The sequence below is a fragment of the Elgaria multicarinata genome, chromosome 4 (genome assembly GCF_023053635.1).
Source record: "Elgaria multicarinata webbii isolate HBS135686 ecotype San Diego chromosome 4, rElgMul1.1.pri, whole genome shotgun sequence".
Taxonomy (NCBI): Eukaryota; Metazoa; Chordata; class Lepidosauria; order Squamata; family Anguidae; genus Elgaria; species Elgaria multicarinata.
In genome coordinates this window covers 5,323,188-5,337,359 of record NC_086174.1, presented here as the reverse complement: position 1 = coordinate 5,337,359, position 14,172 = coordinate 5,323,188, and the positions used below count along the sequence as shown (strand labels likewise).

The following is a 14,172-nucleotide window of genomic DNA, read 5'->3' as shown; positions in this document are numbered from 1 at the left end:
GTAGATCACAAGCTGAATATGAGCCAACAGTGCGATACGGCTGCAAGAAAAGCAAATGCTATTTTGGGCTGCATTAATAGAAGTATAGCTTCCAAATCACGTGAGGTACTGGTTCCTCTCTATTCGGCCCTGGTGAGGCCTCATCTAGAGTATTGCGTCCTTCTTGAATTGTGGAGCCCAGAACTGGACGCAATACTCTAGATGAGGCCTAACCAGGGCCGAATAGAGAGGAACCAGTACCTCACGCGATTTGGAAGCTATACTTCTATTAATGCAGCCCAAAATAGCATTTGCCTTTCTTGCAGCCATATCGCAATGTTGGCTCATATTCAGCTTGCGATCTACAACAATTCCAAGATCCTTCTCGTTTGTAGTATTGCTGAGCCAAGTATCCCCCATCTTGTAACTGTGCAAGTTAACCTGCTTAATCTACTATTATTATTATTATTTATTTATTTATTTATTTATTTATTTATTTATATAGCACCATCAATGTACATGGTGCTGTACAGATTACACAGTAAATAGCAAGACCCTGCCGCATAGGCTTACAATCTAATAAAGTTGTAGTCAGACATACCAAAGGGAACAGAACTGTGGGGTAATGCCACAGACCACAATGCCTATCTTCCCCAGCCAGTACAGTCAAATTTTAGCCCAACACATCTGGAGGGCACCAGGTTGGGGAAACTTGGCCTAGTTCAATATTCCTGCGTTTCCTTTCCCCCATAGAACTTGATGGGAACCATTCAGAACAGAGCCAGCCGCTACCTGCATAGCCCCTCAGGTTCATCTCCGTATCCCGTTTTTCAGGTTCCATCTCTTGGTATGATGCTAAATGGGATGGAACCGTGGGACAGGGCCTTTTGTGTTCATGGACGAAAGGGAAGCCCCCCCCCCCGCCAAGGATGGAGAAGTGCCTGTTGTGTGTTGTGATGGCTATGTGGCTGTCACCAGACTGGGAACTGGGGGAGCATGACGCCTGCCATAGCAAAAGATCGAGGGAGGGGTCTTGGTTCATTGGTAGAACACCTGCTTTGTTTGCAGAAGGCTCCTAGCTTCAGTTACCAGGTAGTGCTGGCAAAACACCTGCCTGAAAACCCGGACAATTTATTTTCTTTATTATTGCATTTATATCCCGCCCTTTTTTCCTCCAAGGAACCCAGTACATAATCCTCCTTCTCTCCATGTTATCCTCACAACAACAACCCTGTGAGGTGGGTTGGGCTGAGAGTCTGTGACTGGCCCAAAGTCACCCAGTGGGTTTCCATGGGCTGAGTGGGGACTAGAACCCAGATCTCCTGACTCCCAGTCCAACACTTTAACCACTACACCATACTATTGCCAATCATTGTTGACAATACTGGTCTGGAAGGACACAAGAACATAAGAAGAGCCATGCTGGATCAGACCAAGGTCCCATGTAGTCCAGCATTCTGTTCACCCAGCTGTCAACGGGATCCACAAGCAAGACAGGATTGCGACAGCACCCTCCCACCCATGTTCCCCAGCAACTGGTGTACATAGGCTTATTGCCCCTGATACTGGAGGTGGCATGTAGCCATCAGGACTAATAGCCAATGATACGCTTATCCTCCAGGAGTTTTTTCCAATCGCCTTTTAAAGCCATCCAAATTGGCGGCCATCACTACGTATTCAGCCCTGGTTAGGCCTCATCTAGAGTATTGCGTCCAGTTCTGGGCTCCACAATTCAAGAAGGACGCAGACAAGCTGGAGCGGGTTCAGAGGAGGGCAACCAGGATGATCAGGGGTCTGGAAACAAAGCCCTATGAGGAGAGACTGAAAAAACTGGGCATGTTTAGCTCGGAGAAGAGAAGATTGAGGGGAGACATGATAGCACTCTTCAAATACTTCAAAGGTTGTCACACAGAGGAGGGCCAGGATCTCTTCTCGATCCTCCCAGAGTGCAGGACATGGAATAACGGGCTGAAGTTAAAGGAAGCCAGATTCCAGCTGGACATCAGGACAAACTTCCTGACTGTTAGAGCAGTACGACAATGGAATCAGTTGCCTAGGGAGGTTGTGGGCTCTCCCACACTAGAGGCCTTCAAGAGGCAGCTGGACAACCCTCTGTCAGGGATGCTTTAGGGTGGATTCCTGCATTGAGCAGGAGGTTGGACTCGATGGCCCTGTAGGCCCCTTCCAACTCTGCTATTCTATGATTCTATGATCTTGTAGAAGTTTAACTCTGCCCTGTGTGAAGAAGTCCTTCCTTTTACCTGTCCTGAATCTCCCACCCATCGCCTTCATGGGATATGACCCCATTGGGTTCTAGTATTGTGAGAGAGGGAGAAAAATGTCTCCCTAACCACTTCCTCCCACTTTTTGACTCGGCAAATGGTACCTCCCTACCTTCTTAAAGCATGCCTGGTTGCGAGTTCCGCTGGCCGGAGTCAGCGCAAAATTCGTTCCCTCCTCTTTGGAGAAAAGTACAGGTGCGGATGCTAATTTTCCAAGCCACTTTTGTAAGCGCATCACCTTCGCAAGAGGCTGAACGTTCCGGGAAGCAGGTTGATCAACTACAACGCCCTCTCCCGGAGCAATGTCAAAGGCAGAGATGCTGAAATCCAGTCACAGAAAGTCTGTTAACCTTCGTTGTCTGGAGGAGCAGCGCTTCTGCTTGTTTTATTTATGTGACGGATTGAACTATTTGGGATTCATCAATCGCTTCATTCCAGTGTCAGGAGCCCATCAGCGAGAGCTGTTTTATTTGGGCAGCTTCTGGTAAAGAGCTTCGATAGTGTGGGAAAGCTGGCCCCCTCCCACTGCCCTTTTACATATGCATCCACAAACGGGAACATCTCGTCCCGATCAACAAGACGCATAAAGTTCCCAAACAGAGACCTGAAGCTCTCCTCTCTCCTTACGAATTATTCATGTGTTACGTTTGCATGCCATCCTTTTTGGCCAAGGAGGTGGCATCTGTGCGGTTTGCCATTTCCCCACACAGAACAGCCCTGCGCAATAGGTTAGGCTGAGAGAGAGGCTGGGTTCAGACAGCACGATAACCAACGGTGATTTAAGTAGTTGATGGTTGGTTATTTAACCCACCATGGGTTATCATGTTGTGTGGAGGGAGGTTTTTAACCAACGGTTGATTATTTGGGCCCAATAACCAACGCAAATAGCCAACGCTGTGCATAGTTGGCTGTTTGAACCACCATTGGTTGACGTGTTGTGTGGAGGGCACCATTGGTTATTTCCTTGGCCACCATTGGTTATTTTGTCAGCCACAGAGTCACAAGGCAAGAGCGGTCAAAGCTGTGACGCTCTGATCCAGCCGGAAAGATGATTTTCAGCAGCAATAGCTGATGGGATACTAGCATAGAATCATAGAATAGCAGAGTTGGAAGAGGCCTACAAGGCCATCGAGTCCAACCCCCTGCTCAATACAGGAATCCACCCTAAAGTTGTCATCCCTGACAACAATCTGTCAGGGATGCTTTAGGGTGGATTCCTGCCTTGAGCAGGGGGTTGGACTCGATGGCCTTGTAGGCCCCTTCCAACTCTGCTATTCTATGATTCTATGAAAGCATCCCTGCCTGACAGTTGGTTGTCCAGCTGCCTCTTGAAGGCGTATAGTGTGGGACAGCCCACAACCTCTCTAGGTAACTGATTCCATTGTCGTACTGCTCTAACAGTCAGGAAGTTTTCCCTGATATCCAGCTGGAATCTGGCTTCCTATAACTTGAGCCCGTTATTCCGTGTCCTGCACTCTGGGAGGATCAAGAAGAGATCCTGGCCCTCCTCTGTGTGACAACCTTTTAAGTCTTTGAAGAGTGCGATCATGTCTCCCCTCTATCTTCTCTTCTCCAGGCTCAACATACCCAGTTCTTTCCGTCTCTCTTCATAGGGCTTTTTTTCCAGACCCCTGATCATCCTGGTTGCCCTCCTCTGAACCCGCTCCAGCTTGTCTGCGTCCTTCTTGAATTGTGGAGCCCAGAACTAGACTCAATACTCTAGATGAGGCCTAACCAGGGCCGAATAGAGAGTAACCAATCGGCCCTGGTTAGGCCTTATCTAGAGTATTGCGTCCAGTTCTGGGCCTCATCTAGAGTATTAGCAGGAGGACTAAGAGGGGGGAGAGGGCAGGGGATAAGTGGGTCAACTCAACGCTGATTCTTATCCACACCACAGTTGATTATTATCATGGTGTGTGGGGAGTACCCCCTAGATAAACAACTATTGAGTTGATTATTACTCACCGTTCACTGTCGTGTTGTCAGGAGCAACCAATACAACCAGGCTGTCATTTGCTTATCCCTAGAGCAGCCTTCCTCAACCTGGGGCGCTCCAGATGTGTTGGAGTGCATCTCCCAGAATGCCCCAGCCAGCAGAGCTGGCTGGGGCATTCTGGGAGTTGTAGTCCAACACATCTGGAGCGCCCCAAGTTGAGGAAGGCTGCCCTAGAGGATTGCTACTAAGCCTCAACATTCTCAAGATTGCCACCAATTTTCAACGTTCTAGGACTGACCCTTCCATCCGCAGCAGTCGGGACACTTTTGGAGCCTGCGTTGTCGTGGGCTGAGGCTGTAAACGAAGTGCTTAGACAGGTTCAACCAACTCAGTGCATGGTTGATCCTTGCCCATTTCAGTTAATTGCATCTAACCAGAAGGGAATGAGCTACCCTCTCCATTAAAAACCCACTCTGGACCCAGAAGGTTATAACAATGATCACCCTGTAACAAATATCTCCTTTGGGGGCACACTGCTTGAGAGGGCGACAGCGGTTCAACTCCAGGCACTCTTTAAATGGCATCGTTCTTCTGGTAACCTTTCGTTTAGGCTTACTACAACGTGTTATACATGGGGCTGGCTTTGAAAACAGCCCAGAAACTTTAGATGGTCCAAAATGCAGGAGCAAGGTTGTTAACAGAGACTGGCTGATCATATGATACCAGTGTCTTTCAGATATCTCAGCCTGGCTGCTTCATCGTTGTTTGAAACTTAATATGGCAAAAACTGAATTGCTTGTTTTTCCTCCTAAACCTTCTCCTCACCTCTCATTCTCTCTTACTGTCAACGATGTCACGCTTACTCCGGTCAAGGAAGCTCGTAGTCTTGGCTTTATATTTGATTCCTCGCTCTCCTTTATTCCTCATATCGAGGCAGTAGCTAAATCCTGTCGTTTCTTCCTGTATAATATTGCCAGGATTCGACCATTTTTGTCTGTCTCTTCTGCCAAGACTCTCGTTCACGCACTGGTTATCTCTCGGTTGGACTACTGCAACCTTCTTCTCTCTGGCCTTCCCTCGTCTCACATCAGTCCGCTGGTCTCTGTCCACCACTCTGCCGCTAAGATCATCTTCTTGGCCCGCCGCTCTGACCATGTCACTCCACTTTTGAAATCTCTTCATTGGCTTCCAATTCACTCCAGAATCCAATATAAACTTCTCCTGTTGACCTACAAAGCTTTTCACGGCCTAGCTCCTGCCTAGCTCTCCTCTCTCATCTCACACTATTGCCCCGCTCGTGCTCTCCGCTCCTCTGATGCCATGCTTCTCGCCTGCCCAAGGACCTCTACTTCCCTTACTCGGCTTCGTCCTTTTTCTTCTGCTGCCCCTTACGCCTGGAATGCTCTTCCAGAACACTTGAGAACTACCAACTCAATCACAGCTTTTAAAACTCAGCTAAAAACTTTTCTGTTCCCTATAGCTTTTAAATATTGAGTTTGTTCTGACTCTATACTGTTTAGCTTCACCCTACCCGGTGCCTGTTTACACTTCCCTGTGCCTGTTTGCATTCTCCTTCCCTCCTTATTGTTTACTACAACTTTATTAGATTGTAAGACTATGCGGCAGGGTCTTGCTATTTACTGTGTAATCTGTACAGCACCATGTACATTGATGGTGCTATATAAATAAATAATAATAATAATACAGTGCTCTGTGATCTGCACTGGCTTCCAGTCCTTTCGTGCCCAATTCAAAACTGCTGGAATTAACTTTGAAAGCCTTAAGTGGTTTGGGTTAGGGTTAACTGAAGGATCATCTCCTGCCGTGACCCTAAGAAGATTTTCAGAGGCCCTCCATGGATAGAAATCTTTGGCAAAATGAGTTTGAGAGCAGGTTGGTCAAGTTGATGTTTCATTTGTAAAAAAATAAGAAATGGATGAAATGGAAATGTGGTCTTCTTTTCACAAAATGCCAGGAGGGACTGACTGTTCCTGACTGTTAGAGCAGTACGACAATGGAATCAGTTACCTAGGGAGGTTGTGGGCTCTCCCACACTGGAGTCATTCAAGAAGCAGCTGGACAACCCTCTGTCAAGGATGCTTTAAGGTGGATTCCTGCATTGAGTAGGGGGTTGGACTCGATGGCCTTAGAGGCCCCTTCCAACTCTATGATAATCTTTTGTAATCCACCCAAAGAGCTTCAGTTATAGGGCTGGTATAGAAATGTAATAAATGATAATAAATAATAAGCTATAATGTCTAATGGCAATAGTTGAAGGAGGTTTTTTTGAAACATCTTCAACTTTTTGTATTTTGACAAATACATAATTCTGTTAGGCTTGGCTGTTTGACCCACTAAAGAAGAGTTACTCAAGCTACTGATCAAATATTAGCAAATTATCCAACGATGTTAGGTAACGTTTCTATAATTTAGGAGGATTCACCCAATCATTTTTGCTTTGGCTTTTATCTTGGAATGCTAGGGGCATCCTACAATTAGCCTGTGTGCACCAGTTGCTGGGGAACATGGGCGGGAGGGTGCTGTTGCACCAAGTCCTGCTTGTTCATCCCTGGCCGACAGCTGGTTGGCCCCTGTGTGGACAGAGTGCTGGACTAGGTGGACTCTTGGTCTGATCTAGCATCAGGGCTCTTCCTACGTTCTTATGTTTTTAATTATATTTCTTTAAAAGTTAAAAGAATAAAGCAAGGTAACAGGAGCTATTTTTATTATTGTTATTATTATTATAGTTATTTATATCCTGCCTTTTCCTCAGTACTAGGACTCAAGGTGGATTACAAGATTAAAACATGTACAATTACCGTATTTCTTCGATTGTAAGACGCACACTAATTTCAGTACCACCAACAGAAAAAAAAAACCTAAGACACACTCGCGATTCTAAGACGCACCCCGTTTTTAGAGATGTTTATATGGGGAAAAAAGTGAGTCTTAGAATCGAAGAAATAGGGTAAAGCATATAAATATAAATTACAAAAGTTAAAATAGAATTGAACCTGCAATAAAATTAAAAACACGTTAAAATTTTAAAAAACTGTAAGAGGTTAAAAAAGGGGGGGGGGGGGGTCCAATACATTATCGATCCTCCCAGAGTGCAGGACATGGAATAACGGGCTCAAGTTAAAGGAAGCCAGATTCCAGCTGGACATCAGGAAAAACATCCTGACGGTTAGAGCAGTACGACAATGGAATCAGTTGCCTGGTGAGGTTGTGGGCTCTCCCACGCTAGAGGCCTTCAAGAGGCAGCTGGACAACCCTCTGTCAGGGATGCTTTAGGGTGGATTCCTGCATTGAGCAGGGGGTTGGACTCGATGGCCTTGTAGGCCCCTTCCAATTCTGCTATTCTATGATTCTATGATTAACACAGGTCCAGCATAGTTCCAAAAAGCCAGTTTTTAAAAACAATTGTACTAAGTAGACAGCAAGCCTTCTTGCCTACTAGTCCTGATGGCTATTTGCTACGTCCAGCATCTGAGGCAGTAAGCCTATATACACACCAGTTGCTGGGGAACATGGGTGGTAGGGTGCTGTTTCACCTGTGTCCTCCTTGTGGATTCCTGGCCACACAGCTGCTTGGCCACTGTGTGAACAGAGTGATGGACTAGGTGGACCCTTGGTCTGATCCAGCATCAGGGCTCTTCATAGAATCATAGAATAGCAGAGGTGTAAGGGGCCTACAAGGCCATTGAGTCCAACCCCCTGCTCTTACGTTCTTATGTATTTATGTTATTTATTTATTTAAGGATTTTTATGCCGCCATTCAGCCAAAAAAGGCTCTCATGGCGGCTTACAAAAGTATTTCTTGACAGTCCCTGCCCACAGGCTTACAATCTAAAAGACATGACACAAAAGGAAAGGGGATTGGGAGGGAGGAGGAGTAGGAGGGGGGAAAGGAAAGCAAATTCAGGCACTACAATCTTAATTATGTAGCATGGCGATATGATAGTTCTTCTTCTCCCTGCTGTTCTAAAGGTAGCAGAGGTGATGGTCTCCTTGACCCACCCACCCCCACCCCCTGGAACCAATTCCCAGATGGTGATTGTATTCTTGGGCTAGTCCAGCAGTAAGATTCCATATACTGATTGAAAACGACCACCTTGAGCTGCAGGCCTCTCATAGAGCCAGCATTTAATTAGATCCTCAGTTCCACGGTAGTTGTGAAACACACATAGCATCAATGATTTAAACAAGGTTCTCTGAAAATGGGTGCTGATTCCATCATAAAATCCATTAATGCTGCTTCTTTCTTTCCTGCAGTCCAAGACTATCCAGGCTCCCAGGCTGGGTCTTAAAAGACGGAAGCACTTTCCTAGAGAAGGTAACGTACGGATGGGATTAGGAGTCCCAGTGAACTTAGCTAATTAGCCAGCAAAAATTGACTCCAAGCTGATTTTACTTATCCAGGGGAGGGGGAGAAAGCCGGTCTGTTGCCAAACGTAATTGAATTTTCAGGTCAAATAATTTGAATTGTGGACGTCCACTCTTGAAACGCCTGCCATCTATTTGCTTTTTCCATGAACCCTATTGGAGATTATCGTCGTCCGCGTACATGCATTAGTAATTTCTAGTCTGGGTCAGCTTGCAGGCCACCCTGCTGTCCGCGACCAACGAAAAGTGCGTTAGCGCAATCGTAGTATGAGTATTCTTGAGTTGATTTCGAAGGAATCGCTTCAGTTATAACGGATTCTTTCCCATTCATATAAGGCGAGAGGGGGTAGCCAGAGGGCGCACGTGACCCATTCTGCCTGGATGGGGAGGAGGCGCGCCCCCCTCCACTAAACGCCAGCAGAGAAGAGCGCTTTGAACACTCAAAACCCACCAGATCTGTGCCTTCCTCTTCCTCCTCCTCCTCCTCCTCCCCCTCTCACTGCTGACCTGATCAGTAGGGATCAGCTCAGTAATGGGGGAGAAGGTCTGACTGCAGTTAAAGTGTGTCATCTCACACCCCATGTGATTCTGGTGCGTGTGTGCATGTGTCTGTGTATTGGTGGGCAGACTGGGTGTGTGCATGAGTGGGGCCCACCCCAGTCTAAATCAGTATCTTCGCTTCTATCGTCCATAGAATCATAGAATAGCAGAGTTGGGAGGGGCCTACAAAGCCATCAAGTCCAACCCCCTGCTCAATGCAGGAATCCACCCTAAAGCATCCCTGACAGATAGTTGCCCAGCTGCCTCTTGAAGGCCTCTAGTGTGGGAGAGCCCACAACCTCCCTAGGTAACTGATTCCATTGTTGTACTACTCTAACAGTCAGGAAGTTTTTCCTGATGTCCAGCGGGAATCTGGTTTCCTGTAACTTGAGCCCATTCATAGAATCATAGAATAGCAGAGTTGGAAGGGGCCTACAAGGCCATCGAGTCCAACCCCCTGCTCAATGCAGGAATCCACCCTCAAGCATCCCTGACAGAGGGTTGTCCAGCTGCCTCTTGAAGGCCTCTAGTGTGGGAGAGGCCACAACCTCACCAGGCAACTGATTCCATTGTCGTACTGCTCTAACAGTCAGGAAGTTTTTCCTGATGTCCAACGGGAATCTGGCTTCCTTTAACTTGTGCCCGTTATTCCTGCACTCTGGGAGGATCGAGAAGAGATCCTGGCCCTCCTCTGTGTGACAACCTTTTAAGTCTTTGAAGAGTGCTATCATGTCTCCCCTCCATCTTCTCTTCTCCAGGCTAAACATGCCCAGTTCTTTCAGTCTCTCTTCGTAGGGCCTTCCTCAGGGACTCTCTAAAACACATAAAATTATTTATTTATTTATTTATTTATTACCCGCTTCTCCCTCTGATCGAAGCGGGGAACAACTTTATTTATTTATTTATTTATTACATTTTTATACCGCCCAGTAGCCGAAGCTCTCTGGGTGGTTCACTAAAATTAAAAACCACGAAGAGCATAAAAACAACCAACCAATTTAAAACACACATACAAAATTCGATATGAAAAGCACAACCAGAATAAAACCACACAGCAAAAATTAATATAAGTTAAAATATGAGATTTAAATACCAAAATACCGTAAAATGCATAAAACTGATTAAAAAGACATATAAGACTGATACAATAATAAAATAACAATCGGACCTCTTAAAATTATTTTGGTTTTATACATATACATACTCAAGTTATACAGCACTGGAAAGTACCACGAGCTAATCAGTAATATGCATTCACAAATATATTGCAAACTTTCAGTTAGTGATGTAGTGTGAATTTTTTTCCGTGGAGACTTTTCAAGTGCTTTTTCCCCCCGAAGACATTTTTCCATTTCGTTAGTAGCAATGAATGGATGCCAATTGCCAATTCAATATTAGGCAAGCGTGGCAGTTTCTAAGTTGTAATTACAATTTTTCAGGTGATTATCCCTAGCAAGTATGTGAGAGGCGACGTATATTCATTGGAATATATCTCAGAGTGAATTGAATAAGTAGTGAGACAGTGAAATTGAAGGTGCCCCAGTAACCTCTGTGGAGGAGAGTTGAATTCTGTTGAAACAGACGAATGAGTTCTCGGCATATCATGCATAGTTCTTTGAGTTGCTAATTAATTGGTACCCTCCATGCTTCGGACTGAAGGATGCTGGGTGTTGTAGTCCAAGATAGCTAATACCCTGGAAAACAGAAACAAACGTCAAAGTGATCTTGATAGGCTGGAGCGCTGGGTAAAAACAACAGAATGAAAATTAATGGGGATAAATGCCAAGTTCTACACCTAGGAAAAAGAAACCAAATGCACAGTTACAAGATGGGGGATACTTGGCTCAGCAATACTACAAATGAGAAGGATCTTGGAAATGTTGTAGATCGCAAGCTGAATATGAGCCAACAGTGCGATACGGCTGCAAGAAAGGCCAATGCTATTTTGGGCTGCATTAATGGAAGTATAGTGAGGTACTGGTTACCCTCTGTTCGGCACTGGTTAGGCCTCATCTTGAGTATTGCACCCAGTTCTAGGCACCACACTTCAAGAAGGACGCAGACCAGCTGGAGCGTGTTCAGAGGAGGGCAACAAAGATGTTCAGTGGTCTGAAAACAAAGCCCTATGAGGAGAGACTGAAACAACTGGGCATGTTTAGCCTGGAGAAGAGAAAATTAAAGGGAGACATGTTAGCACTCTTCAAATTCTTGAAAGGCTGTCACACAGAGAAAGGCCAGGATCTGACTGTTAAACTTCCTGACTGTTAGAGCAGTGCGACGGTGAAATCAGTTACCTAGGGAGGTTGTGGGCTCTCCCACACTAGAGGCATTCAAGAGGCAGCTGGACAACCATCTGTCAGGGATGCTTTAGGGTGGATTCCTGCCTTGAGCAGGGGGTTGGACTCGATGGCCTTGTAGGCCCCTTCCAACTCTGCTATTCTATGATTCTATGATCTCTTCTCGATCATCCCAGAGTGCAGGACAGAATAATAGGCTCAAATTACAGGAAGCCAGATTCCGGCTGGACATCAGGGCAAAACTTCCTGACTGTTAGAGCAGTACGACAATGGAATCAGTTATCTAGGAAGGTTGTGGGCTCTCCCACACTAGAAGCCTTCAAGAGGCAGCTGGACAACCATCTGGATTCCTGCATTGAGCAGGGGGTTCGACTCAATGGCCTTGTAGGCCCCTTCCAACTCTGCTATTCTATGATTCCCCAATCTGGTGCCCTCCGGGTATGCTGGATTGCAACTCCTTACCCGTCCTCTGAGATCTTCAGTGGAGGCCCTTCTGTCGGTCTCACCACCATCACAGGCATGCCTGGTGGGAACGCAGGAGAGATCCTTCTCGGTGGCTGCCCCGGGAGCTCTGGAACTCCCTTCCCAGGGAAGCTAGACTGGCTCCCTCCCTGGTGTGTTTCTAGAGGCAGGTTAAAACTTTTCAGTTCCAGCTGGCCTTTGGGGGGTAGTCTTGGCCATGTTTATACCTTGTGTGTGTGTGTGTGTGTGTGTGTGTGTGTTTGTGTGTGTGTATAATTATTTATATTTTAAATGTTTTTAAATGTTTTAATATTGTAGCACGTTTAATTATTTTTTAATTTTTGTATTTCTCCATCTGTTTTAACTGTACATGTATTAATTTTTAAGGTCTCGTGAATAACGGAATTGCATTCTCCTGGCCAGAGTCTGAAATTTGGTTTTGGCTTTCTCAGTACTGTGAATCTCAGCTTTCTTTCTTTTTTTAAAAAAACAGCCAAGTTTCTAGTCCCTAAGACTGCAAAGCCCGGGGTGGGGCTGAGGACTTGTGATGGTGAGGAACGGTCTTGGGTCTCGTGAATAACGGAATTGCATTCTCCTGGGCGGAGTCTGAAATTTGGTTTTGGCTTTCTCGGTACTGTGAATCTCAGCTTTCTTTCTTTTTTTAAAAAAAGCCAAGTTTCTAGTCCCTAAGACTGCAAAGCCCGGGGTGGGTCTGAGGACTTGTGATGGTGCGGAACGGTCTTGGGTCTCGTGAATAACGGAATTGCATTCTCCTGGGCAGAGTCTGAAATTTGGTTTTGGCTTTCTCAGTACTGTGAATCTCAGCTTTCTTTCTTTTTTTTTTAAAAAAGCCAAGTTTCTAGTCCCTAAGACTGCAAAGCCTGGGGTGGGGCTGAGGACTTGTGATGGTGAGGAACGGTCTTGGGTCTCGTGAATAATGGAATTGCATTCTCCTGGCCAGAGTCTGAAATTTGGTTTTGGCTTTCTCAGCACTGAGCATCTGTGTTTCATTTTTAAAAAGCCAAGTTTCTAGTCCCTAAAACTATACGGCTGGGGCTGAGGTCTTGTGACGGTGAGGAATGGTCTTGGGTCTCATGAATGGCTCTGTGCCCCTCCCTACGTGCAGCAGAAGCAGCGTACATGTACATTTGCACATTTATGCAGGTGATGGAATTGCATTGTCCTGGCCAGAGAAAAATGTTTGGCTTTTGTTTTTGAAACGTCCCTTTCCCATAAACTTTAAGCCATGACGAAGGACCTCATGATGTTCATATTTGCCAGCAGTCGCTTGATGGTGGAGGGTGTGCTTTGTAGCCCAACACATCTAGAGGGCACCAGGTTGGGGAAGGTGGGTTTGTTCAAAGGACGGTCTCAGTGAATCAAGGCATTTCTTTCCGACATAAATGTCCCACGTTATCACACCATCACTCACGCCGGCTTTTAGGTTACATATTAGAATTATGTGCATGAGCTTTTCGGGAAGCAGATGACTAACTCACACATTGAGCATGCTCTGTCAGTGCGCAAATGCCTCCTGATGAGGTCCCACTTAACCTAATTCACAAATCCCTGCGCAGTTTTGCCCTCGGAGAATTCAGAAAACGCCTGTCCAATATCAAACCTGCAGCAGGGTCCGGAGCCAAAAACCCTTGCGGCACTCTCTGACCGCCGGCGTCCTTGCCTCTGAACCTGAGAAAATGTAGTGCCATCTTCTGGGGTGGGGATAATGGGAGCTGTGGTGCAACACAACCCTGACAGATGGCTCTCCAGTAGCCTCTTAAAGGCCTCTAGTGTGGGAGAAGCCACAACCTCCCTAGGTCATTGGTTCCATTGTCATACTGCTCGAACAGTCAGGACGTTGTTCCATTCCTGGACAAAGCCCTTGAGCGGGTGGTTGTGTGCCAGCTCCAGACATTCTTAGAATCATAGAATCATAGAATAGCAGAGTTGGAAGGGGCCTACAAGGCCATCGAGTCCAACCCCCTGCTCAATGCAGGAATCCACCCCAAAGCATCCCTGACAGAGGGTTGTCCAGCTGCCTCTTGAAGGCCTCGAGTGTGGGAGAGCCCACCACCTCCCTAGGTAACTGATTCCATTGTCGCACTGCTCTAACAGTCAGGAAGTTTTTCCTGATGTCCAGCCGGAATCTGGCTTCCTGTCACTTGAGCACGTTATTCCGTGTCCTGCACTCTGGGAGGATGGAGAAGAGATCCTGGCCCTCCTCTGTGTGACAACCTTTCAAGTATTTGAAGAGTGCTCTCATGCCTCCCCTCAATCTTCTCTTCTCCAG

At 46.3% G+C, this 14,172-nt stretch overlaps 1 protein-coding gene across 1 annotated transcript in view; it reads left to right on the top strand.

Moving 5' to 3' along the window:
- Positions 1-14,172, top strand: part of INTS9 (integrator complex subunit 9) — a 104,125-nt gene that overhangs the window by 10,993 nt on the left and 78,960 nt on the right. Inside the window, exon 3 of the mRNA XM_063123736.1 lies at positions 8,473-8,533. Within this exon, the coding sequence (XP_062979806.1) occupies positions 8,473-8,533 (61 nt within the window). The remainder of the gene's footprint in view (positions 1-8,472; positions 8,534-14,172) is intronic.